Source organism: Apodemus sylvaticus, chromosome 20, assembly GCF_947179515.1.
Source record: "Apodemus sylvaticus chromosome 20, mApoSyl1.1, whole genome shotgun sequence".
In the NCBI taxonomy this organism is placed as follows: Eukaryota; Metazoa; Chordata; class Mammalia; order Rodentia; family Muridae; genus Apodemus; species Apodemus sylvaticus.
Window position 1 is genome coordinate 27,386,442 of NC_067491.1, and position 25,877 is coordinate 27,412,318.

At 38.6% G+C, this 25,877-nt stretch overlaps 1 protein-coding gene across 1 annotated transcript in view; it reads left to right on the forward strand.

Annotated features, from left to right (window-relative positions):
* Acss3 (acyl-CoA synthetase short chain family member 3) overlaps nt 1-25,877 on the forward strand; it is a 209,998-nt gene that overhangs the window by 92,034 nt on the left and 92,087 nt on the right. Inside the window, exons 6-7 of the mRNA XM_052165757.1 lie at nt 187-267; nt 538-633. Coding sequence (XP_052021717.1) covers nt 187-267; nt 538-633 — 177 coding nt within the window. The remainder of the gene's footprint in view (nt 1-186; nt 268-537; nt 634-25,877) is intronic.

Consider the following 25,877-nt stretch of genomic DNA (forward strand, 5'->3'; position numbering starts at 1 on the left):
TCTGGAATTTCTATTAGAGAATTAAAAGAAATAGCAATTTAAATACAATTATACATGAGTCAATGTAATTTGTAGCTTACATAATAATGAATAATTTAAATCTGTAAATTTTATGGGAGATTGTATGAAGACAGTGAATCTTTCAACATTTTTCAAAATGTTAACTTCATGTCCATTCTCTTTAAGGGTGTTGTTAGACCCACTGGTGGATATGCTGTCATGTTGAACTGGACAATGTCTTCCATATATGGACTCAAACCTGGAGAGGTAACCATGATTTTACTTTTTTGGGTTTTTTATTTTTATTTTTGTTTTGGTTTTTCAAGACAGGACAGGGTTTCTCTGTATAGTCCTGGCTGTCCTGGAACTCCCTCTGTAGACCAGGCTGGTCTCAAACTCAGAAATCCGCCTGTCTGCCTCACAAGTGCTGGGATTACAGGCATGCACCACCACTCCCTGCTCCAATTTTACATTTACATCACATGGTATTTCTCTGACTAAGACATAAATTTTATTGTCGTTTTTATTTTTTTTTAGGTGTGGTGGGCAGCTTCTGACTTAGGCTGGGTTGTTGGACATTCCTATATTTGCTATGGACCTCTTCTACATGGAAACACAACAGTTTTATACGAGGTAACAAAATAGAAGGGATACTGTATACAGGACCCTTATTTAACTGACTGTTCTTGGTGAGTAGACCTGGATAATACTGGTGAAAGAAAGATGACCACAGCAAGCATTGTTATAGAGTCTTTACTTTAAAAGTTAGTAAAGTTTACTTTCAAAAGGAAAACAAATATGAAGAAAATAACCACCACCTGTTTTTATAGTGTTAATGAAAAAAATCAATAGAATCAAAATTCTGGAGAAAATACAATAACAAATATAAAACCTATGCTAGGAGAGTTGTAAAGGGTTTTTCAATGTTGATTTTAGAATCCTAAGAAAGCATTATCATAAAACGATCAATATAGATTCACATTTTGTTGTCCTACAGATTCAGTGGATTTATAAAAATATTTTGCCTATCTTGATTACATATTTTCCATGGATTTTAAACTATGAATGTAAAAGGAGAAAGAAATTTAGAGTGACTAGATTCAAAGCTGAATGGTTATCAACTTGAAGACCCAATACATTAAATTGATGTTGCCCTGAAATAATGTTTCTATATGTGTGTTGGAGAATTCTTCTCAGGAGCTGCTTTCTGTAGTTCTTTTAGCCACTTAATTGAAGACTTACCAACATACTCAACAACATACACTGGTTCACAAGCTGTGGGTCATGATTCCAATAAAACACCCCCAAAACACCACTATTTATAATTAATAACAGCAGCAAAATTATTGCTCTGAAGTAGCAACAAAAGTAATTTTATGGTTGGGGGTCACCACATCATGAGAAACTCTATTATAGGACTCAGCATTAAGAAGACTGAGAACCACTGATTTAGAAGTTGGGCTCTCAGGTAAAGCTCCTTGGTAGCATGTCCTATGACCTGAATTCAATATGCAGATCACACATGATAGAAGGAGAGAAAGAATTCCTTCTGCATGTGGTCCCCTGACTACATCCATAACATGATACAAGCATGCATGTATATGTGTACACAGAAAAAAAATTGTAGTCTTTAATACTTTTTAAATATCTGGGCGTGGTAACTAATATAGTATTATATTTAATATGACACTAGATTTTCGGGAAAATCTAACAAAAATGGAATATATAGAAATCTTTATATATAAATTAAAACATAGTGAGGAAGACCTAGAGAGATGCCTCAGTGGTCACAAGGGCTTAATGCTTTTGCGCAGAATTGGAGTTTGCTTTCCCAACATGTATGGCATGCAGGTCACAAAAGCTTATAACTCTAGTCTTCTGGTGTTTACCAGCTTCTTCTGTCTTCCACAGGCACACGCCGTACACAAGTACATATACACATTCTTTCTCCCCTCCCTACTTCTCTCTCTCTCTCTCTCTCTCTCTCTCTCTCTCTCTCTCTCTCTCTCTCTCTCTCTCCCCTTTCCCTCCTTCCCCATCTCATTCACACATACACAAGTAAAAAATAAAAAAAAAAACCCCTACAAAATATTTTAAAACCTTATCATTGGGACGAAATAGGGTGATCTTCATATTTTTATAGCTTTTGCCTCAGCATTTTCCAGGTGATCACCTATCACTCTGCAAGCTACTGGTAAGTTGCTTTAAAAATGTTCCCCATATGCAGTGGTATAATCTTACTTTTCCACACTTGAATTTTTTTCCAGTTCACATATCTAAGGAAAAACGTAATTACTTAACCTCCTGGAGAGAGATGGTGAAATTGCCAGTAGTTGGTTCAAACAATGTGCTTAGTGTGAATATGTTATAAGTATCATTGGATGTTTGAATAGCTTCTTTATTTTATAGCACTGTACTAAGGCCTCTTAATACAACAATAGGACATAGTTGAGGAATAATCCAGCACAAATGATATTTCTGACAGTGTCGATGGAAAGGTAGCTTCTCAATCATAGACTGTCTTTCACATCAGCAGTCTCTCACTAGGGGATAAGGAATATGAGGCCAATAAGTGGGGCATGTAGGGAAAAGTATCAGATCATTTAGATATTTTGTTATATTAAGAATTGTCAACACAACAATTGTGTGAAAAAAATGTAAGTTTGTTATCTACCTTCATGAAACTCTCCTATACACTCCACCATTTTAAAACTTCCATCATTTTTAGTTGGCTAGTTTTCTGTCTCAGAAAAATATATATAATAGATGTTGAATCAAGTGTTAATGCATGTCGCACTATTCTGCTTTTCTTGCACTGTGTGTTTTCATATCCTGCAGACTTGATAGATGTTTACAGTTTGTAATATAACACATGAAATAATCTCGACACATCTGTTCCATACTAACGTTCTTGCGACACATCAAGTGTTTTTTATTAAGTCAGCCCTCTTGAAGAAAACAAAATAAATCCTAACACCAAATGCTTACTTTGAAAGATGCCATTGCCCATTCAAATGTGACAATGCAGAATTCATCAGTTAGCTTTCATGGCTCGTATGCTGACCTCAGAGTGGAAATACTGAGAATCAGAGTATTTGAGTTTGAATTGGCTTTCTATAATTTTCTTGTTTATTTAAAACATGTGCTAGCACTACCAAGAGAGCTTGGTGGTTTATTTTGGAATGATGTTCTGAAAAACAGAATGGAGATTTTTATAAACATTTGTAGTATGGCTGACAAGACATATTTTAAATTTAAATTTCTTTGTAAATTTTCTGGATTTTTTTTATCTTCCTTACTTATAATGTCGTAAGTTTTTGTTTTTTGTTTGTTTTTTCTGACCTCAAAACAAAAGCTCTTCTGATTTTCGCCATTTTGAACGCTATCATGTGCTAACTTTTGGACATTTATTTTCTTCTGTACAAACTGTGAAAAGCAGCCCTCCCCAACACACCTCAGTTTCGTACTCCTCAACCCAAGCTTCCGTTCATTGAAATCCTACTTCAGTCTATATCACTCCACAGAAGTGTCTGTTATCAGACTTCACTATTGACATCATAAGTGTCAGAGTCAAAGACTTGGCCATTTTGCTTCTGTCAGCAGGTATCATCACCTGTATCTTCATTCTATTTATTTCCCCTACGTAGGTAATTTATTTTGCCTAGTACGCTTTTCCTTGATCTCTTCTTCTATACAATAGAGCTTTTTGATGTTTGTTTTGCTTTTGGTCTATGCATATGCATGAACCAATGAATTTATTAAAGTTATGGATAGTATTATGGGTGGGAAATTTATGATAGGAGCTCAGGTGACAAAAAGGCAGCTGCATCCTAATAGCACACATCCGTGAATGACTGACAAGCTACAGAACTGCAGCACCAGCGCTCCTCCAGTGACTCGCATGCAAGTCAAGTTGGTCAGAGAGTCTCTTCTGTCAGAGTTCTCTTCTGCTTTTCATTCCTTTTCTCTGATATTATGTATATTTATTTAAAACAGACTTGTCATGCACTATGCTCTCATTATGGTTCCCTGTCTCCAACTCTTCCCAGAGCCTCCTCACTCTCTCACCCACACAAATACACACCCGTTCTTTCTCTCTATGATGGTGGTGATGATGATATAAACTAACAAACTGGAATAGGAAAAAACAACACCAAATAAAAAGTACAAGAAACACATATACACCCAGAGTCACATACATTAGCATACTCAGAGCTCATTTTGTATCGACAATCTCCTGTTGGTTATGGGCCCTGCCCATAAGTGTGGTTTGTTTGCCCAGTAAAGCTTGTACTGTATTAGGATTCCTTATGACCCCTCAAATGACCCTTGGATTTAAATGTCCTACATTTATTGTCTCTGTTAAAACTCTCTTGTTTCCCACCACAGTTGAATTCTATTGTTTAAATCCCCCAAATGCCATCATCAACATCCATCTGTAAGTACCTATTTTATTTGCCCTTCCTATGGAGATTCATCCTTTATACCCCAGGCCCTAATTATTTACCTAATCTCTGAGGTTATACAGATTGTAGCCTGGTTATCAAAGAGTTTAACAGCTAGGGTCCACATATAAGTGAATATGTAGCTTATCTGTCTTTGGGTCTGTGTTACTTCAGTCAGGATGGAATTTTCTATCCATATCCATTTAGTTACAGAATTCCATATTTTCTTCACTGTGTTATTGTAGTAAGCTCTCTTTATCATGTGTTTGCTGACAAACATCTAATGGCTGTTTCTAATTTTTGGCTAGAGTGAACTTGTGTTATCAACTCTCTCTATATTGGGATAAAGAATCCTTTGGGTACTTGGAGAATATTTCTTGTCTGTGAGACCTCAGCTTGAATCATAGCATCCCTTGGAAATTGTCTCCACACCTATCTGTGCCTTTTATGTGGTGTAGTTGCCTATTGAGCAGCATCTCCTGCAGAACTGGCCACACCATACTGCAATGACCTAATCACATTTACAAAGGCATAAGGTAACCAAGAGGTAGTCTTCCAGTTCAGTACATGGTGTGCATTAAGGACTTCCTCTATACTTTGGAAATTAAGTTGAATTCTCTTTCTCATTTGCATCCTTCTTCTCTCAAAATTTTTGTTGTTCTCCAGTCATGATTTCTCTTCCTTTGACCTAAAATTGAGGCTATTGGTGCCATTATACTAGCTCTATGTTTTTACTCTGCTTGTATTCATTTCCTATATAATCTATTTGCAGGAATACAATGACCTCTATTTGTGCATTACTCTTTCTTTTCACATTTTATGGACTGTTAAACTGATTTGAATCTGCATTTTGTGTCTTTTATTTGGGGTGTTTTATCTTACCCATATTTCTTGTCATGTATCTAAAGCTTCTTCTCAGCTATGATGAGCAAGTATATTATTTTGACATTAATTCATACTATGTTTGGAATTCTAATATGATTTGTACCTTGGAGTCTAGTTGCTTATTTCATGTAATCACTAGACTGAGGATCTTTCAGAAAGGTGATTCTGACTGCATGTTACTCTATTCAAAGCTGTCTATACTGGTTTGTTCCTTTTCCTGTCTATTTATCAACCCTTTATCAATAATAATTAAGACAACAGAAACCAACAATGATGTATACAAATACTCATTCTCAAGTAAGATATAATCAACATTTCCTAATCTCCTACCCCAAAAAGAGTTTACATATTTTAAAGTCCCCAATGAAACAAAATTTAAAATGTCTTTTGTCTTGTGACAACTAAACCTACATTCACATGTGTATGTCTTCTCACTCCCCATTAGCTACCTATATTTTTTTGTGACTGCAGATTTTATTTTTTTAATTTTAATTAATTAGTTAAATTTCTTACACTTCATATTTTTTTAATTTATTGATATATCTATTTACATTTCAAATTATTTCCCCTTTTCTGGACCCCCACTCCCCGAAAGTCCCATCAGTCCCCTTCCCTCCCCCTGTTTTCCCACCCAACCCTTCCCACTTCCCCGTTCTGATTTTGTTCTATACTGCTTCACTGAGTCTTTCCAGAACAAGGGGCCACTCCTCCGCTCTTCTTGTACCTCATTTTATGTGTGGATTATGTTTTGGGTATTCCAGTTTTCTAGGTTAATATCCACTTATTAGTGAGTGCATACCATGATTCATCTTTTGAGTCTGGGTTACCTCACTTAGTATGATGTTCTCCAGCTCCATCCATTTGCCTAAGAATTTCATGAATTCATTGTTTCTAATGGCTGAATAGTACTCCATTGTGTATATATACCACATTTTTTTGCATCCACTCTTCTGTTGAGGGATACCTGGGTTCTTTCCAACTTCTGGCAATTATAAATAGGGCTGCTATGAACATAGTAGAACATGTATCCTTATTACATGCTGGGGAATCTTTTGGGTATATGCCCAGGAGTGGTATAGCAGGATCTTCTGGAAGTGAGGTGCCCAGTTTTTGGAGGAAGCACCAGACTGATTTCCAGAGTGGTTGTACCAGTTTGCAATCCCACCAGCAGTGGAGGAGTGTTCCTCTTTCTCTATCTCCTCACCAACACCTGCTGTCTCCTGAATTTTTAATCTTAGCCATTCTAACTGGTGTAAGGTGAAATCTCAGGGTTGTTTTGATTTGCATTTCCCTAATGACTAATGAAGTTGAGCATTTTTTAAGATGTTTCTCCGTCATCCGAAATTCTTCAGGTGAGAATTCTTTGTTTAACTCTGTACCCCATTTTTTAATAGGGTTGTTTGGTTTTCTGGAGTCTAACTTCTTGAGTTCTTTATATATATTGGATATTAGCCCTCTATCTGATGTAGGATTGGTGAAGATCTTTTCCCAATTTGTTGGTTGCCGATCTGTCCTTTTGATGGTGTCCTCTGCCTTACAGAAACTCTGTAATTTTATGAGGTCCCATTTGTCAATTCTTGATTTTAGAGCATACCCTATTGGTGTTCTGTTCAGAAACTTTCTCCCTGTACCGATGTCCTCAAGGGTCTTCCCCAGTTTCTTTTCTATTAGCTTCAGAGTGTCTGGCTTTATGTGGAGCTCCTTGATCCATTTGGATTTGAGCTTAGTACAAGGAGACAAGGATGGATCAATTCCCATTCTTCTGCATGCTGACCTCCAGTTGAACCAGCACCATTTTTTGAAAAGGCTATCTTTTTTCCATTGGATGTTTTCAGCCTCTTTGTCGAGGATCAAGTGGCCATAGGTGTGTGGGTTCATTTCTGGATCTTCAATCCTGTTCCATTGATCTGCCTGCCTGTCACTGTACCAATACCATGCAGTTTTTAACACTATTGCTCTGTAGTATTGTTTGAGGTCAGGGATACTGATTCCCCTAGAATTTCTTTTGTTGCTGAGAATAGTTTTAACTATCCTGCATTTCTTGTTATTCCAGATGAATTTGATAATTGCTCTTTCTAACTCTGTGAAGAATTGAGTTGGGATTTTGATGGGTATTGCATTGACTCTGTATATTGCTTTTGGCAAAATGGCCATTTTAACTATATTGATCCTGCCGATCCATGAGCATGGGAGGTTTTCCCATTTTTTGAGGTCTTCTTCCATTTCCTTCTTCAGGGTCTTGAAGTTCTTGTCATACAGATCTTTCACATGTTTGGTAAGAGTCACCCCAAGATACTTTATACTGTTTGTGGCTATTGTGAAGGGGGTCATTTCCCTAATTTCTTTCTCAGCCTGCTTATCCTTTGAGTATAGCAAGGCCACTTATTTGCTTGAGTTGATTTTATAACCTGCCACTTTGCTGAAGTTGTTTATCAGCTGTAGGAGTTCTCTAGTGGAGTTTTTTGGGTCGCTTAGGTAGACTATCATGTCATCTGCAAATAATGGTAGTTTGACTTCTTCCTTTCCAATTTGTATCCCTTTGACCTCCTTATGTTGTCGAATTGCCCGAGCTAGTACCTCAAGTACAATATTGAAAAGATAAGGAGAAAGGGGGCAGCCCTGTCTAGTCCCTGATTTTAGAGGGATTGCTTCAAGTTTCTCTCCATTTAGTTTGATGCTGGCTACTGGCTTGCTGTATATTGCTTTAACGATGTTTAGGTATGGGCCTTGAATTCCTGTTCTTTCCAAGACTTTAAGCATGAAAGGATGCTGAATTTTGTCAAATGCTTTTTCAGTATCCAATGAAATGACCATGTGTTTTTTTTCTTTGCGTTTGTTTATGTAGTGGATTGCATTGATGGATTTCTGTATATTGAACCAACCCTGCATCCCTGGGATAAAGCCTACTTAATCATGGTGGATGATCATTTTGATGTGTTCTTGGATTCGGTTGGCAAGAATTTTATTGAGTATTTTTGCATCGATGTTCATAAGGGAGATTGGTCTGAAGTTTTCTTTCTTTCTTGGATCTTTGTGTGGTTTTGGTATCAGCGTAATTGTGGCTTCGTAGAGAAGATAATCACTCAAATATAAAAATAACATCAAAAATGACAGGAAGTAATAATCTCTATTCCTTAATATCTCTTAACATCAGTGGACTCAATTCCCTAATAAAAAGACATAGACTAACAGACTGGATAAGGAAACAAGACCCTACATTTTGCTGCATACAGGAAACAGACCTAAATGTCAAAGACAAAAACTACCTTAGAGTAAAAGGCTGGAAGACAATTTTACAAGCCAATGGTCTCGGGAAACGAGCCAGAGTAGCCATTCTAATATCAGATAAAATCGACTTTCAACCTAAAGTCATCAAAAGAGACACTGAGGGACACTTCTTGCTGGTCAAAGGAAAAATCCACCAAGAAGAACTTTCAATTCTGAACATCTATGCTCCAAATACAAGGGCACCCTCATTCATAAAAGAAACTTTACTAAAGCTCAAAGCTCACATTGCACCTAACACAATAATTGTGGGGGACTTCAACACTCCACTCTCCTCAATGGACCAATCAGGAAAACAGAAACTAAACAGGGACACCATAAAACTAATTGAAGCTTTAGACCAATTGGATTTGATGGATATTTATAGAACATTTCACCCTAAAGCAAAAGAATATACCTTTTTCTCAGCACCTCATGGTACCTTCTCCAAAATCGATCATATAATTGGTCACAAGAAAGACCTCAACAAATACAAGAAGATCGAATTAATCCCATGCCTCCTATCAGATCACTATGGTGTAAGAGTGGTCTTCAATAGCAACAAAAACAACAGAAAGCCCACATACACATGGAGGCTGAACAATACTCTACTCAATGACACCTTGGCCAAAGAAGAAATAAAGAAAGAAATCAGAGACTTTTTAGAATTTAATGAAAATGAAGGCACAACATACCCAAATCTTTGGGAAACAATGAAAGCAGTGCTAAGAGGAAAACTCATAGCCCTGAGTGCCTCCAAGAAGAAAATGGAGAGAGCATATACTAGCAGCTTAGTGACACACCTGAAAGCCCTGGAACAAAAAGAAGCTATTTCACCCAGGAGGAGTAGAAGACAGGAAATCATCAAACTCAGGGCTGAAGTCAATCAAGTGGAAACAAAGAGAACCATACAAAGAATCAACGAGTCCAGGAGCTGGTTCTTTGAGAAAATCAACAAGATAGATAAACCCTTAGCCAGACTGAACAAAGGGCACAGAGAAAGTATCCAAATTAACAAAATTAGAAATGAAAAGGGAGATATTACAACAGAAACTGAGGAAATCCAAAAAATCATCAGATCCTACAACAAAAGCCTATACTCAACACAACTGGAGAATCTGGAGGAAATGGACAATTTCCTAGACAGATACCAAATACCAAAATTAAATCAGGACCAAATAGATCATCTAAACAGTCCCATAACCCCTAAAGAAATAGAAGGGGTCATAGAAAGTCTTCCAACCAAAAAAAGCACAGGACCAGATGGTTTCAGTGCAGAATTCTATCAGACCTTCAAAGAAGACCTAACACCAATACTCTTCAAACTATTCCACAAAATAGCTACCTATGTTCATTAACATTTTTATTCACTTTACACCCCTATCTCAGTTCTCCTCCACTTTGTATTCCCAACACTCCTTCTATCTGCTTTTCCTCTCATAATGGGGAACCTCCCCAACCTAGAACCCTATCCTGGAACAAGTCACTGCAGACTCACTGAGACCAGACAAGGTGGACCAGTTAGGGGAACAGAGTCCACAGGCAGACAACAGAGTCAGGGACATCACCGATTCCAGTTGTTGGGGGACCTGCATAAAGACCAAGCTTTCGGCTGCAGGAGCGGCAGCAGTAGCAGCAGCAGCTGGTCCAGCGGAAGGGCCATCAGCAGTGGAACCAAGCAAGGTCCAGGCAGGCCTTGGGCCCGCTACCAGTGACCTTTGCTGGCCAGCCTGGCTGCAAGCGGTGGCAGATTTACAGCACCTTTCACCACATAGAAGCTACAAGAAAACTCTGCCTCCCGCCAGTCAGTTACAAGAGTCTCTCCATCATCTTGGATCTCAGGCTCCAGAGAAATCAGACAGACTGAGGTATGCAAATATAACCCGAGGCCAACATAACGGGGGTCTAAGCCTGATGGGAGTTGGCCTAACCCAGGCCCTGGGCTATTCGCGGGGAGTTGTTTGCTCAGCCCATGCCCGCCATTTTGACTATCAGAGAGTTCTAGCTGGCAAAGTCAGCTAAGTGTCATAGCCCGAGGCTAACATGGGGGAGGTCTAAGACAGACAGGCCTTGGACTGACCCCAGGCCCTGGGCTGCTCAGTGGGCCATCTGTGTGCCAACCTGGCCAGGAGATTGTTGTAAAGCCTAGCAGACTCTCACAGCACTTTCAGGGAGGGCACCCACACTCCCACCATCCTGGCCACCTGACAGAACCACTTAACAGTCATATCCCGAGGGGAATTTTTCTCTGGCCTTAGCCTGCCAGGCTTTTGCCTAGACTCAGGGCCTCAGCAGCAAGGCTAGCCTTGTGTGCACCAACCTGATTGGGAGATCGGTTGCCTAGCAGAGTGACCAGTACTCGGGAGAAGTCCGCAGTATACACCATCAGCACTCCCTGAAGGAACAAACAGGCACAGCCTGGTTCACACAGACAATCTGGGGCAAGGCACACTAGGGCTCCAAGGACACCCAAGAGGAGGACAGCAGATCAGCAATCTGTAATAGGGGAAACCCAGTCATCCAGTGTTGCAGAAATAGCCCTAAAGCCTCACATGAGGATCAAACACCAGCCAGAGACAATACCAGCTATTGCCAGAAACAACAAGATGGCAAAGGGCAAACACAGGAAGGTTACTAACAGAAATCTAGGCAATATGGCAGCATCTGAACAAAACTCTCCAACATCATCAAGTCCTGGTTACACAAACACACCAGAAAAACAAGATTTGGATTTAAAATCACTGTTCATGATGCTGCTAGAAGAACACAAAAAAGACATAAATGAATCTCTTAAAGAAATACAGGGGAACATGAATAAGCTAGAAACCCATATAATGGAAACACAAAACTCACTTAAAGAAATTCAGGAGAATAAGGCTCAAGAGATAGAAGCCAATAAAGAAGAAACACACACACACACACACACACACACACGCACACACACAACTTAAAGAAATGCAGGAGAAAGTGAGTCAACCAGCAAAAGTCATGAAAGAGGAAACACAAAAATCTCTTAAAGAATTACAGGAAAACATAAACAAGCATGTGAAGAAGCTAAGCAAAACCATCCAGGATCTAAAATCAGAAGTCGAAACAACTAAGAAATCACAAAGGGAGACAACTTTGGAGATAGAAAACCTTGAGAAGAAATCAGGGGCCATAGATGCAAATATCAACAACAGAATACAAGAGATGGAAGAAAGAATCTCAGATGCTGAAGATACCATAGAAACCATTGACTCAACAGTCAAAGAAAATGCAAAATGCAAAAAGCTTGTATCCCAGAACATCCAGGAAATCTAGGACACAATGAGAAGACCAAACCTAAGGATTATAGGTATAGATGAGAGTGAAGATTTACAACTGAAAGGGCCAGCAAATATCTTCAACAAAATTATGGAAGAAACCTTTCCCAACATAAAGAGAGAGATGCCCATGAATATACAAGAAGCCTACAGAACTCCAAACAGACTGGACCTGAGCAGAACTACCTCCCATCACAAAATAATCAAAACCCCAAATGTACTAAACAAAGAGAGAATATTAAAAGCAGCAAGAGAAAAAGGCCAAGTAACATATAAAGGAAGACCTATCAGAATCACACCAGACTTCTCACCAGAGACCATGAAAGCTAGAAAATACTGGGCAGATCTCATGCAGACTCTAAGAGAATACAAATACTAGCCAAGACTACTATACCCAGCAAAACTCTCAATCACAATAGATGGAGAAACCAAGATATTCCATGACAAAACCAAATTTACACAATATCTTTCTACAAACACATAATAGGAGGAAAACTCCAATACAAGGAGGGAAACAACACCCTGGAAAAAGCAAGATAGTTACCTTCTTTCATCAAACCCAAAAGAAGATAACCACTCAAATATAAAAATAACATCGATGATATTATAGTCTACCTATGTGACCCAAAAAACTTCACTAGAGAACTCCTTCAGCTGATAAACAACTTCAGCAAAGTAGCAGGTTATAAAACCAACTCAAGCAAATCAGTTGCCTTCCTAGACTCAAAGGATAAGCAGGCTGAGAAAGAAATTAGGGAAATGACACCCTTCACAATAGTCACAAACAGTATAAAGTACCTTGGGGTGACTCTTACCAAACATGTGAAAGAACTGTATGACGAGAACTGCAAGACTCTGAAGAAGGAAATAGAAGAAGACCTCAAAAAATGGGAAAACCTCCCATGCTCATGGATCAGCAGGGTTAATATAGTTAAAATGGCCATTTTGCCAAAAGCAATATACAGATTTAACGCAATACCCATCAAAATCCCAACTCAATTCCTCATAGAGTTAGAAAGAACAATTCTCAAATTCATCTGGAATAACAAAAAACCCAGTATAGCTAAAACTATTCTCAACAACAAAAGAAATTCTGGGGGAATCAGTATCCCTGACCTCAAGCAATACTACAGAGCAATAGTGTTAAAAACTGCATGGTATTGGTACAGTGACAGGGAGGTGGATCAATGGAACAGGATTTAAGATCCAGAAATGAACCCACACACCTATGGCCACTTGATCCTTGACAAAGGGGCTGAAAACATCCAATGGATATAAGATAGCCTTTTCTACAAATGGTGTTGGTTCAACTGGAGGTCAGCATGCAGAAGAATGGGAATGATCCATTCTTGTCTCCTTGTACTAAGCTCAACCCCAAATGGATCAAGGACCTCCACATAAAGCCAGACACTCTGAAGCTAATAGAAAAGAAACTGGGGGAGACCCTTGAGGACATTGGTACAGGGGGAAATTTCCTGAACAGAACACCAATAGGGTATGCTCTAAGATCAAGAATTGACAAATGGGACCTTATAAAATTACAAAGTTTCTGTAAAGCAAAGGACACCATCAAAAGGACAAATTGGCAACCAAGAAATGGGCAAAGATCTTCACCAACCCTACGTCAGATAGAGGGCTAATATCCAATATATACAAAGAACTCAAAGAAGTTAGACGCCAGAAAACCAAGTAACCCTATTAAAAATGGGGTACAGAGCTAAACAAAGAATTCTCACCTGAAGAACTTTGGATGGCAGAGAAATATCTTAAAAAATGCTCAACTTCATTAGTCATCAGGGAAATGCAAATCAAAACAATCCTGAGATTTCACCTTACACCAGTCAGAATGGCTAAGATTAAAAATTCACGAGACAGCAGGTGTTGGTGAGGATATAGAGAAAGAGGAACACTCCTCCACTGCTGGTGGGGTTGTAAATTGGTACAACCACTCTGGAAATCAGTCTGGTGGTTCCTCAGGAAACTGGGCATGTCACTTCTGAAAGATCCTGCTATACAACTCCTGGGCATATACCCAGAAGATTCCCTAGCATGTAATAAGGATATATGTTCCACTATGTTCATACCAGCCCTATTTATAATAGCCAGAACCTGGAAAGAACCCAGGTATCCCTCAACAGAAGAATGGATACAAAAAGTTTGGTATATATACACAATGGAGTACTATTCAGCCATTAGAAACAATGAATTCATGAAATTCTTAGGCAAATGGATGGAGCTGGAGAAAATCACACTTAGTGAGGTAACCCAGTCTCAAAAGATCAATCATGGTATGCACTCACTAATAAGTGGATATTAGCCTGGAAAACTGGAATACCCAAAACATAATCCACACATCAAATGATGTCCAAGAAGAATGGAGGAGTGGCCCCTTGTTTTGGAAAGACTCAGTGTAGCAGTATAAGGCAAAACCAGAACAGGGAAGTGGGAAGGGGTGGGTGGGAGAACAGGAGGAGGGAAGGGGTCTTATGTGACTTTCGAGGAGTGGGGGGCCAGAAAAGGGGAAATAATTTGAAATGTAATTAAAAAATATATCGAATTAAAAAAAAGAATACACAACATTAAATTAGAAAAAAAAAGGAGCAAGGTTTAAAGACCATCTGCTACACACACACACACACACACACACACACACACACACACACACACACATATATATATATATATATATATCCAGCCCATGTATGCTTCGGTCTTTCCCTCAATGCTTTGATAAGATTTCCCAAGTTCCATCTAATGTTTGGCTGTGATTCTGCGCATCTGTTTCCATTGACTGTTGGGTGGAGCCTCTCAGAGGACAGTTATGCTAGGCTCCCATCTACAAGCATAACAGAGTATTATTAGTAGTGCCATGGATTGGCTCTTGCCCTGGGATGGGTCTTAATTTGGGCCAATCATTGGTTGACCATTCCTGTAGTCTCTGGTCCATTATTGTCCCTAAATGTTTTGTAGGCAAGACACATTTTTTAGTCAAATGTATTGTGGACGGGTTGCAGTCCTTTTCCCTCCACTGGGAATTATGCCTTGCTATAGGCATTGGCATCATATCTCCTAAAATAAATAAAATAAATAACAATTGACACATCTATATCATGACAAAAGCTGTAGGGCCACTAAAAAACATACAACAATCATCATACTTAATGAAAAGAGTTTGGAAGATTTGCCCTATAGTTGAAGAAAAATCAAGGATGTCATTTTCCATGTTTCCAACTGACATAATTATTGAATATATTGCTAGTAGAAATAGCAATGTGTGGAAATAGAGGGTATAAATATCACGTCGGGACGACAAAACTTTCTATTTACAAATGATATAATTATATGAATAAAAAGTTGTGAACTGAATTAAAAAAATCTCTAAAGCTTTGAACTCAGCCCAGTCTTGTGAATTAGGTAATTACATGAATACCTGTCGAGTTGCTACATGTTAATAATGAATACTTGTGGCTGAAAATAGACAACACAGGTCTCTGTAGAGACCACTCTTTATCTTCACTGCATCTTTATTCTGATTAGATGCAGCAATGTAGTTTTTCTAAGAACCTACCTACATGAAAAAAATGGAAGAAAGGACCATAGTTATTTCTGTTTTATTTTCTATACTTGCTGGCAACCCTGCTGCATTTTCAAGTAGTCAATGTAAAAGTTAAATATATATATATATTTTCTGTATCCATTCCTCTACTGAGGAATGAGGAATGGATACAGAAAATGTGGTATATTTACACAATGGAATACTACTCAGCAATTAAAAACAATGAATTCAAGAAATTTTTAGGTAAATGGTTAGAACTGGAAAATATCATCCTAAGTGAGGTAACCCAATCATAAAAGAATACACATGGAATGCAATCTCTGATAAGTGGATATTAATTAGCCCAGAAGCTCTGAATACCCAATGCACAATTAGCATAACAAATGAAGAAGTAAGGAGAGGGTCCTGATCCTGAAAAGGCTTGATCTAGCATTATAGGGGAGTACCAGGACAGAGAAAAAGGAGGGAGGTGATTGGAGAATGGGTGAGGAGAAGAAGGCTTATGGGACATATGGGGAGGGGGGAACTGGGAAAGAGGAAATCATTTGGAATGTAAAAAAGAATATAGAAAATAAATCTATATACATAATAATAAATAGAATCACCACTTCAATGAGTCCCTATCTCCTTAAAAACATAAAATCATTTCATAACACAAACAATCAGTCATCATCTTGCTGCCTACCTTTACACTCCATTTTTGTTTTTTTTTTTTTTGCTTCCAACTTTTTTCTCATCCAACATTACATATATCTAAGTGGACAGAAGTCTGCCGGTGGTTAAATGTTTCCCTATCTTTTTAAATATCTTTATTGGCTATTTTATTTATTTATTTATTAAATGTTATCTCCTTTCCCGGTGATTTCCCCTCTGGAAGCCCCCCATCCTATCCTGCCTCCCCGTGATTCTATGAGGGTGCTCCCCTACCCACCCTCCCACTACTGCCTCCTCACCCTGGCATTTCCTTACACTGGAGCATCAAGCCTTCCCACGACCAAGGGCCTCTCCAATTGATGTCTCACAAGGCCATCCTCTGCTACATATGCAGCTGGAGCCTTGGATCCCTCCATATGTACTCTTTGGTTGGTAGTTTAGTCCCTGGGAGTTCTGGGGAGTCTGATTGGTTGATATTGTTGTTCTTCCTATGGGGTTGCAAAGCCCTTCAGTTCCTTCAGTCCTTTCTTTCTCTAGCTCCTCCACTGGGGATCCTGTTCTCAGTCCAGTAACTGACTGCAAGCATCTGCCTCTGTATTTGTCAGGCTCTGGCAGAGAAGCACTTCTTGGCATCGGCAATAGTATCTGGTTTTGGTGTCTCCATATAGGATGGACATTTTAGTCCACATTTTAGTTTTCCTTCTTGAACTTCAAATGTGGTCTGTAAATTGTATCTTGAATATTCCAGGCTTCTGGTCTAATATCCACTTATCAGTGAGTATTCTTTTGTGATTGGGTTTCCTCAATCAGGATGGTGGTTCCATCCGTTTGCCAAAGAATTTCATGAAGTTACCGTTTTTAATAGCTGAGTAGTACTCCATTATGTAAATGTACCACATTTTCTGTATCCATTCCTCAGCTAAAGGACATCTGGGTTCTTTCCAGCTTCTGGCTATTATTCTCTCTCTTAATCCCCCATGCTAATTGTCACTGGATAGCATAGCAGTCCTTTTCTCAAGGGACTGTGTCTTAAATATTATGTATTAAATGCCACATCTTATAAGTATCCATTATATCTTGATTTTTCAGTTTGGTTTCCTCAGGCTGACTGAAGTGTTTGTTTGTTTAGTTTTACTTTTAGATGTCTACTAAATTATGCAGATTCCTATAACTTTGCAGGTAGAGTCTGTCATTCTATAAACCTGGTGGGCAAAAAACATTTATTATCTCTGTCTGGTACAGAGCCTTCTGGAAGGTAGATAAAATGAAATATTTAAAGGAGGGTTAACTAGCTCTGTTGACATATAAAATGCAGGGGTGGTTTTACCTAATTGATTTCATTTAAATTAACATTATTAAGTTAACAAGAATTTTGATATGTGTTTAGGACAGCAATTGAAAACAGAAGCAACTTTCCAACATGCACCATTCTTTTATATTAATTACCAACTTTATGACATTATTTGCCTGTGGGAGAAGGGGTTCAGAATCAATCCCTTCCATATACTTTAGTTTTAACTTACAGATTCTCATTATTTTTTGTATGTACTGGTGAAGTATGTGTGGAAAATAAATACTCATATTCTTTCTTATACTTCAAGTTACATTTACATTTTACACTACGATACTATGATATTTTGTATCAAATGATATATATGTATATGCTATACACTGTTATTGGATTACTTAGGGAATGATAACAAGAGGACATCAAATAGTAAAGTATAGATTTTTTTTTCTAATATGTTTATCCCATGCTTATTTGAGTTCCTAGATCCAGAATCCATGGATACAAAAGAAATTTTATTTAGTGTTAGTTTATGTAGGAAGCTACACTTCTGTGTTTAATAATAAAACTGTAATATTTACATAGAAAATATAATTTAATCAGATCATTAGTATAGTTTTTGCAGTGCTAATTTTTCTATAAATATATGAATCTATTACTTCACTTGATCAAAGTTTCATTTTTATGCTTAAGAAAGCATAATATTTCAAGACGCGATATTCCAGCAAGTTGGTTTCTTGGTATGTTATTCTTCCGGAGTGACAAATCCTGATTTAACAAAAGTGATGCTCTAAAGTATGAGGACATCTGGACTTCATTATCTGAAAAAACATCTAGAGTTCAAGACTCCATTCTCAAACAAAATCTCCATTCTATTGCAAATAGTACATGCCACTTTATGAAAGAATAAACAATGAGCTCTTTTATTTCCAAAAATAATTTAATATACTCTAGAACTTAATTCAAATTTTTTAATTCATCATTAGCTGATGGAAATTTTTAATACAAATGCTTAAAACTACCTTGGATGCTTAACTTAGCAATACAAGACTAATGCATTCTTGAGAGAAGTCTCTGTCAACACTGATGAGCAGAAATTGAGATTTAATAAGATTTTTTTCTCCTATAAGTAGACATATCATTCTATAGCTGTAATGTGAAGACGTAAGTGAATTTTTCAAGTACTGATGATTTCTACATTCAAATGCATTAATATGTCTCTCATTAAAATGAACAAATAAAAGTCTTTGTATCAATTTCTCAATTGGAGAGTTATTAACTCAGTTAGTAGTGTTTTTAACTGCAGAGCCATCTCTCCAGGCCCCAACCAACCCCGCTGAATTACCAAACCTTTCCAAGGCTTGCTTTAGGTTCATGACTGCTACAATACGAAGTCACCTTTGTGTTCTTTTTTTCCAAAAAAATATTTTCCTGTTATACTCCAGATTATATTTTATGTATAAAAAAGTGATTCTTCAGTGAGAATCACTTCTGTGATTTCTTGGATGAGACCAAACTTTTTTGCACAGTAGTCTAGTGCCTTGTGTTGCGCTGGCTTGACTGTCCGTTGCAGTTCTATTTATTTTCAGGATCATCTAGAATGTTTGCTTGTTCCTTTCTGCTCTCACTTGGATTAAGGGGGAAGAATCATCTTAGTTTTGCATAGCGTCAGTGCTCTACTTCAAAGCTTGTTTTTCACACCCATTCATTTTCCAATAAATACTTGTTAATGAAATGACAGAGTGAAGATATCAAATAAAAGTTTACTTACAGGGTTGGTTTTTTTTTTTTTTTGGTTGTTAATTCTTAGATGAGAAATATATAAATTCTTTTTCTTCCAGGGACTTCATGCAAGCCTTTTTCAGACAGATTACATTTTTATAGACAAAAGTTTACTGTTATTAGTTCATTTGAGTACATTTGAAGACTCAAATTTGTATCTAATAGTTAAAACTGAGCTTCACAATTGATTATCATATTCTAGAGAGGAACAACATAATCAGAACCCCTTTAGACTGCTATTTTATTAATGAAATGTTGATTGAAACAGATCTAACTCCACCATCGTATGGATGGGGTAGAGGTCTTTTATGGTAACTACTTAGCTATCTTTCTGCACCTGTGACAAACTCTCTAAGGTAATCAATCTAAAAATAAATACAAAAATCCTAATTTGGGTTCATAATTTCAGTGGTTCTAGTCCGTCCTTGCTTGGTTCAATTGCTGTGGGCCTGTGACAGAGCAAGAAGAGAGAGCAGAAGTGCATGGAAGCAAAGAAGCAAGGCAGAGAGGAACGGGCCACTGTCAACAGTTTCCCCTTTAAGAGTTCTACTATATTCATAGCAGCCCTATTTATAATTGCCAGATGCTGGACAGAACCCAGGTATCCCTCAACAGAAGAGTGGATGCAAAAAATGTGGTATATCTACACAATGGAGTACTATTCAGCCATTAGAAACAATGAATTCATGAAATTCTTAGGCAAATGGAAGGAGCTAGAGAATATCATACTAAGTGAGGTAACCCAGACTCAAAAGGTGAATCATGGTATGCACTCACTAATAAGTGGATATTAACCTAGAAAACTGGAATACCCAAAACATAATCCACACATCAAATGAGATACAAGAAGAAAGGAGGAGTGGCCCCTGGTTCTGGAAAGACTCAGTGAAACAGTATTCGGCAAAACCAGAACGGGGAAGTGGGAAGGGGTGGGTGGGAGGACAGGGGAAGAGAAGGGGGCTTACGGGACTTTCGGGGAGTGGGGGGGCTAGAAAAGGGAAATCATTTGAAATGTAAATAAATTATATCGAATAAAAAAAAAAAAGAGTAGGAGCCTGGAACCAGGCCCCCTGGCACACATGTAGCAGATGTGCAGTTCAATCTCCCTGTGAGTCCTCCAACAAATGGAGCAGAAGCCCTCCCTAAAGCTGCAGTCTGTCTGAGCTATTGATTCATTCCCCAACAGAGCTGCCTTGTCTGGCCTCAGTGGGAGAGGATGTGCCTAAACTGACTAAGATTTGATTTGTGTGTGCTTAGGTGGGATGGGCTGGGGAGTGGATACTTAGGGGTATTCCTTGCTGTCAGAGGAGAAGAGGTAAGGAAAAGAGGAGGGGGATGGGGAAAGGGTGGGTCAGAGTGAGGGAGGACCAGGAGTACAGCACTTGGGATGTTAATTAATTAATTAATTAACTAATAAAAAAGGTATGAGCCCAATGACCAAACTTATGTTCACAAGTCTGACCCCCTCTAAACGTTGTTTCCATCATTTCACACCAACATTTGTCACCACAAAAGACATAACGATAACAATATTTTCATCCAGTAACTTTGATGTCTAAGCAACTCTAATATTTTAGTTTTAGGTACAAAACGTGTGTTGTCATATGGTGAATATATGAATATATGCATATATGTTTCTTGGTCTTTCCCTATCTTCTATTTACCGTTTCCTTCTCTTCCTGACTGCTATCTGCAGAATTAAGTCTAAGATTATTTCTCAAGGACAAGAAGTTCTTGGAGACCCTGCCTTTGCTTTTAACTTTGTTGTGCTCCAGCTACAAGTGTGTGTCTTATACACACATTTTCACTTCAGAATACAGGGTACCCATGTATCGTCAATGGCAGCAGTGTTGTTGAGCAAAAAGCCAGCTGTTAGCTAAATTATTACCCAGGGCCAGAGGATATCATTTGTTGTGGTTTCTATTCTATCAATCATGAGATTAAGCCATAACTAGCTGTAATACATGAGTTTGACACAGCTATTATTGTTCCAATATAATAAATAATTTAGGAGCCCCTCAAAGAGCTGAAGATGTAGTTGGTAGACTACTTGCCTAGCATGAGTAAAGCCCTGGGTTACAGCCTCAGCACCACATGAAGCCATGGCCCTAGGAAACAGAGATCTAGGATGTTCAAGGCCACCCTCAGCTTCACAGTGAGTGTAAAGCCAACCTAGGCTCCCCGAATCCATCTTATAAGCAAATGAACAAACAAACATGAAAACAGACAAACTACAATCCATAACAACTATCCTCTTGGTCTGCATCTGCTTGAATTTTCACAGACTATTGATCTGGTAGTAGGAAGTGTTTCTTATACATTCCTCAATATTCTCTTCAGGCTAACTAGGGTGGATGGTTAATGTTAATAATTCCATAGTTAACTTCAAAGGATTGGTTTTAAAAAGTAAAAGACTTAAGATTCTGAATTACCATGTAGTGGCATGGTCCACTTGTTTGGGAATTTTAATATCTGCCTTTATTTACTAATATGACTTTGGGTAAATTCCACTTCTTTTGGAATTTCATTTCTCATCTATGGAAGAAGAAGGTTGACACACACTATTCTATCATCCAATTTCCATTTCTGCATCTCATTTTCTGGATCATTTCCCTTTTTCAGAATAAAGTATATTACTTGGCATATTGTTTTAACTTTATGTTTGAAATTCATGCTAGTCTCTGGATTTCACTCTAGTCTCATTTTTAGAGATTACGGATAATGTTGTATTTATTGGAGAAACTGCGCTTGCATGTTAGAGTCTGAATGGCAAGGGTCCTGGTGATTCTCTGTCTATTCTGCTTCAGGCCAGTGATTTACCTGCTGAGCTTCAGATTACGGATAGCAATCCTGTTGCAGCAGTCAACTGAACAAGTCATTCAGAGTATGCAGAAAAACTGTAAAATAATAAAAATAAAGTTAATTTTGGGAGAGTCCTTATAAGTCATTACAAAGTATTTTTCTCTAGAATAGAATATTAAAATTAAAACACAAACAACTCATTCCTCTGCATCCCAGCTATTATGAGATGTGCCGTTATAAGTATTCCAAATTTCTTCTTTCAAAGTTTGTTTGTCCTCACAACACTGGAGTGGTTACTGGAATAGTGGAGGCAGACCCCTTTGGAGCCCATTAACCCTCTTCCAAGCCAAGGCTAAAGAACCAGCACACTAGGTACCAGCCATCATGCTATTTCCAACTTTGAAGAAAGAGGAGCAGATGTGAAGACTATTCCAGGGGTCTCTTTACTTAAAGATCTGTCCTTTATGAGTAGAGTTTTTGATGGAAATAAGTCTGGCTTTGAAGCTTTCATCTGAGAGAAACAAGGGTTGTCGTGGCTTGCCTCTACCTGCGTATTTCTAACCGCCTACTTCGAGTTTTAATATCTAGGTTAGAGGACTTCAGGACATTGAACTTATTAACCTTTTATTGCATGGCTATTTTTTTTTGAGCTGGTAAAAATAATTGAGAATTGAGGTAACCCTGTCTCTGTTCTTTATAGAAGGAATAGCATAAATATGAGCTCTGTAGTCTCCTATAGTGTAGAGGATAGCCTGGAATAGCATATGGGAATGCTACTTGAAACCATGAAGAAATATCAATTGTATGTGAATGTGACAGTATGAACACATTTTACATACTTTTAATTTATCAATAAATTGTAAGTAATTATATTCATTTTATAGACACTGATTTTAGGTTATTTCATTTTTTTTCTTTTTAAAGATTTAATTTTTTTATTTATCATTCTTTAATCTTTTTTTTATAGCCCAGGAGTTATCTTACCTCTAGGTATGCCTCTGACTGTTCTTCATCCCATAAATCCTTCCTCTTCTTCAAGAGGAGGACCCCACTCTTTCCCTCACTCTACCAGACCTCCACACTCCCTGGGGCCTTGAGTGTCTTGAGGGTAAGGTGCATTTTCTCTTACTGGAAAGGACCAGGCAATCCTCTCCTGTATATGTGTTGGGGCCTCATCTCACCTGGTCTATGCTGCCTGGTTGGTGGCTCAGTGTCAGAGAGATCGCAGGAGTCCAGATTAGTTGAGACTGCTGGTTTTCCTACAGGATCGTTCTCCTCCTTAGCTTTTTACTAATTCAACCACTGGGTCCCTGGCTTCTGTCCATTGGTTAGGTCTAAGTATCTGCATCTAACTCTTCAAGTTGCTTATTGGGCCTTTCGTGGAGAAGCCATCTAGATTCCTGTCTGTAAGCACACCATAGCATCAGTAATAGTGTCAGGCCTTAGAACCTCCCCTTGATCTGGATCCCAATTTCTTTGTGTCACTGTATCTTCTTTCTCTCAGTCTCTTCTCCACTTTTGTTCCTGCAGTTCTTTCAGACAGGAACAATTCTGGGTCAGAGTTTTGACTGAGATGGCAAACCCATCCCTCACTTGATGCCCTGTTTTTCTACTGGAGGTGGACTCTCTAAGTTCCCTCTCCCCATTGTTATTCTAAGGTCCCCTCCTTTGAGTTTTGAGAGTCTCTCATCTCCCTGCTCTCTGGTACATTTTGGAGGGTACCCCAACATCATACCTCATGAGGTTGCCTGTTTCCACTTTCTGTTAGCCCTCAGGGCTTCAGTCCTGTTCCCCTCCCTAATACCTTCATGTTCCCCTTTTCTCCTGCCCTGTCACCTCTCCCAGCCAGGTCCCCCCCCCCCTCCCCGCAACTCCCCCTCACCTGCAGTGATTGCTTTCTTCTCCCTCCCAAGTGGGACTGAGGCATTCTCACTTATGCCCTTCACCTTGTTAACCTTCTTGAGTTCTGTGGATTGTATCATAGGTATTCTGTACTTTTTTGGCTAATATCCACTTGTGAGTATATACCATGCATGTCCTCTTGGGTCTGAGTTATCTCACTCAGGATGATATTTTCTAGTTCTATCCATTTGCCTGCCAAACTCATGATGTCCTTGTTCTTAATAGCTGAGTAGTATTCCATTGCACAAATGAACCACATTTTCTGTATCCATTCTTCTTTTGTTGGACATCTGGGTTGTTTTCAGCTCCTGGCTATCACAAACAATACCGCTAAGGGCATTGTAAAACATGTGACCCTGTGGCATGGTGGGTCATCTTTTGGGTATATGCTCAAGAGTGGTATAAATGGGTCTTCAGGTAGATCTGTTTCTAATTTTCTGAATAATATCCAGATTGATTTCCAGAGTGGTTTTACCAGCTTGCTATTTCACCAGCAATGGAGGAGCGTTCCTCATTCTTTGCCAACCTGTGTTGTCACCTCAGGTTTTTATCCATTAAAACCTTAGCCATTCTGATTGGTGTAAGGTGGAGTATGAAAATCTCATATTTGAGAATATTGAAGATTAGAAATACTTATCAGTTGTTTTTGTGGATGACAAACTTGTCTTGGAAGGCATGCTGTGGGATGTCTGTGGTACACTGGAGTCATAGTTTTCATGAGATTATGCCATGCAGTGATTTGCAAAAAGTTCACTACTAATGTTTCTTAATTTATTGTCCCATCAAGACCTGTAAAAACAGTAAAACAATGCAACTGTTACAAGAATGTATAGTTATATTATACTGTGCAGCCTTTGAATTTTTATATATTTTCTCTTATTTTTTACTTCATTCTCAAAGACATGGAATTTCACTTCCCTTTAAGACTCATAGCTGAGCTGGGCAGTGGTGGCACATGCCTTTAATCCCAGCACTTGGGAGGCAGAGGCAGTTGGCTTTCTGAGTTTGAGCCCAGCCTAGTTTACAGAGTGAGTTCCAGGACAGCTAGGGCTATATAAAGAAATCCTGTCTCAAAAAACCAAAAAGAAAAATAAATAGGGTTCACAGTTGTACCAAAGATCTTGGAAGTAAAAGACTATCAGGACTCAAAGGGCCTTAGATGAAATGCCCAACAGCAGGGAGAGGGAACTTATAGAGGCCACCTCCAGCAGGAAGACAGGGCATCAAATGAGGTGGCCATCCCACGGTCACAACACTGATCCATACCTGTTTCTGTCTGAGGGAATTACAGGAATGGAAATGGAGAGGAAAAGAAGGTCCAGCGCCAGGCCCAAAGTGGGATCCAGCTCAAAGGGAGTCCCAAGCCCTGACACTATTACTGAGGCTATGGAGCATTCACAAAAAGGGACCTAGCATGACAGCACTCAAGAAGACCCAACAAGCAGCTGAAAGAGTCAGATGCAGATATTTGCACCCAATGTATAGAAGCAGCTGACCCTGCGATTGCATTAGGGAAGGTGGAAAGAAGCTTAGGAGAAGGGTGACCCTGAAGGAGGACCAGCAATCTCAATTAATCTGGAATCTGGACCCCTTAGATCTCTCAAATACTGGACTACCAAACAAGCAGCATATACCAGCTGATATGGGGCCTCCCAACACACATATGGCAGAGGACTTCCAGGTCTGTGTTCATTCAGAGATGCTTTACCTAACCATCAAGAGACTGGAGGCCCCAGGGAATTTAGAGGTCAGGTGGGATGGGGGTTGGGGACATCCACATGGAGACAGGGGAGTGGGGAGCAAGTATGGAATGTGGAACAGTCAGAGGGTAGACATGGGGGGCAGGGATAAAATTTCGAGTGTAAAAAAATAAATTAATTTAAAAAAAGACTCATAGCTGTTATGCAACTTAGTAACACACTTAATAAGCAACCTATAGATTTCCTGTTTTACTGATCTAATAGAAAATTCTTTTTTGTTTTTCCTTTTACTTA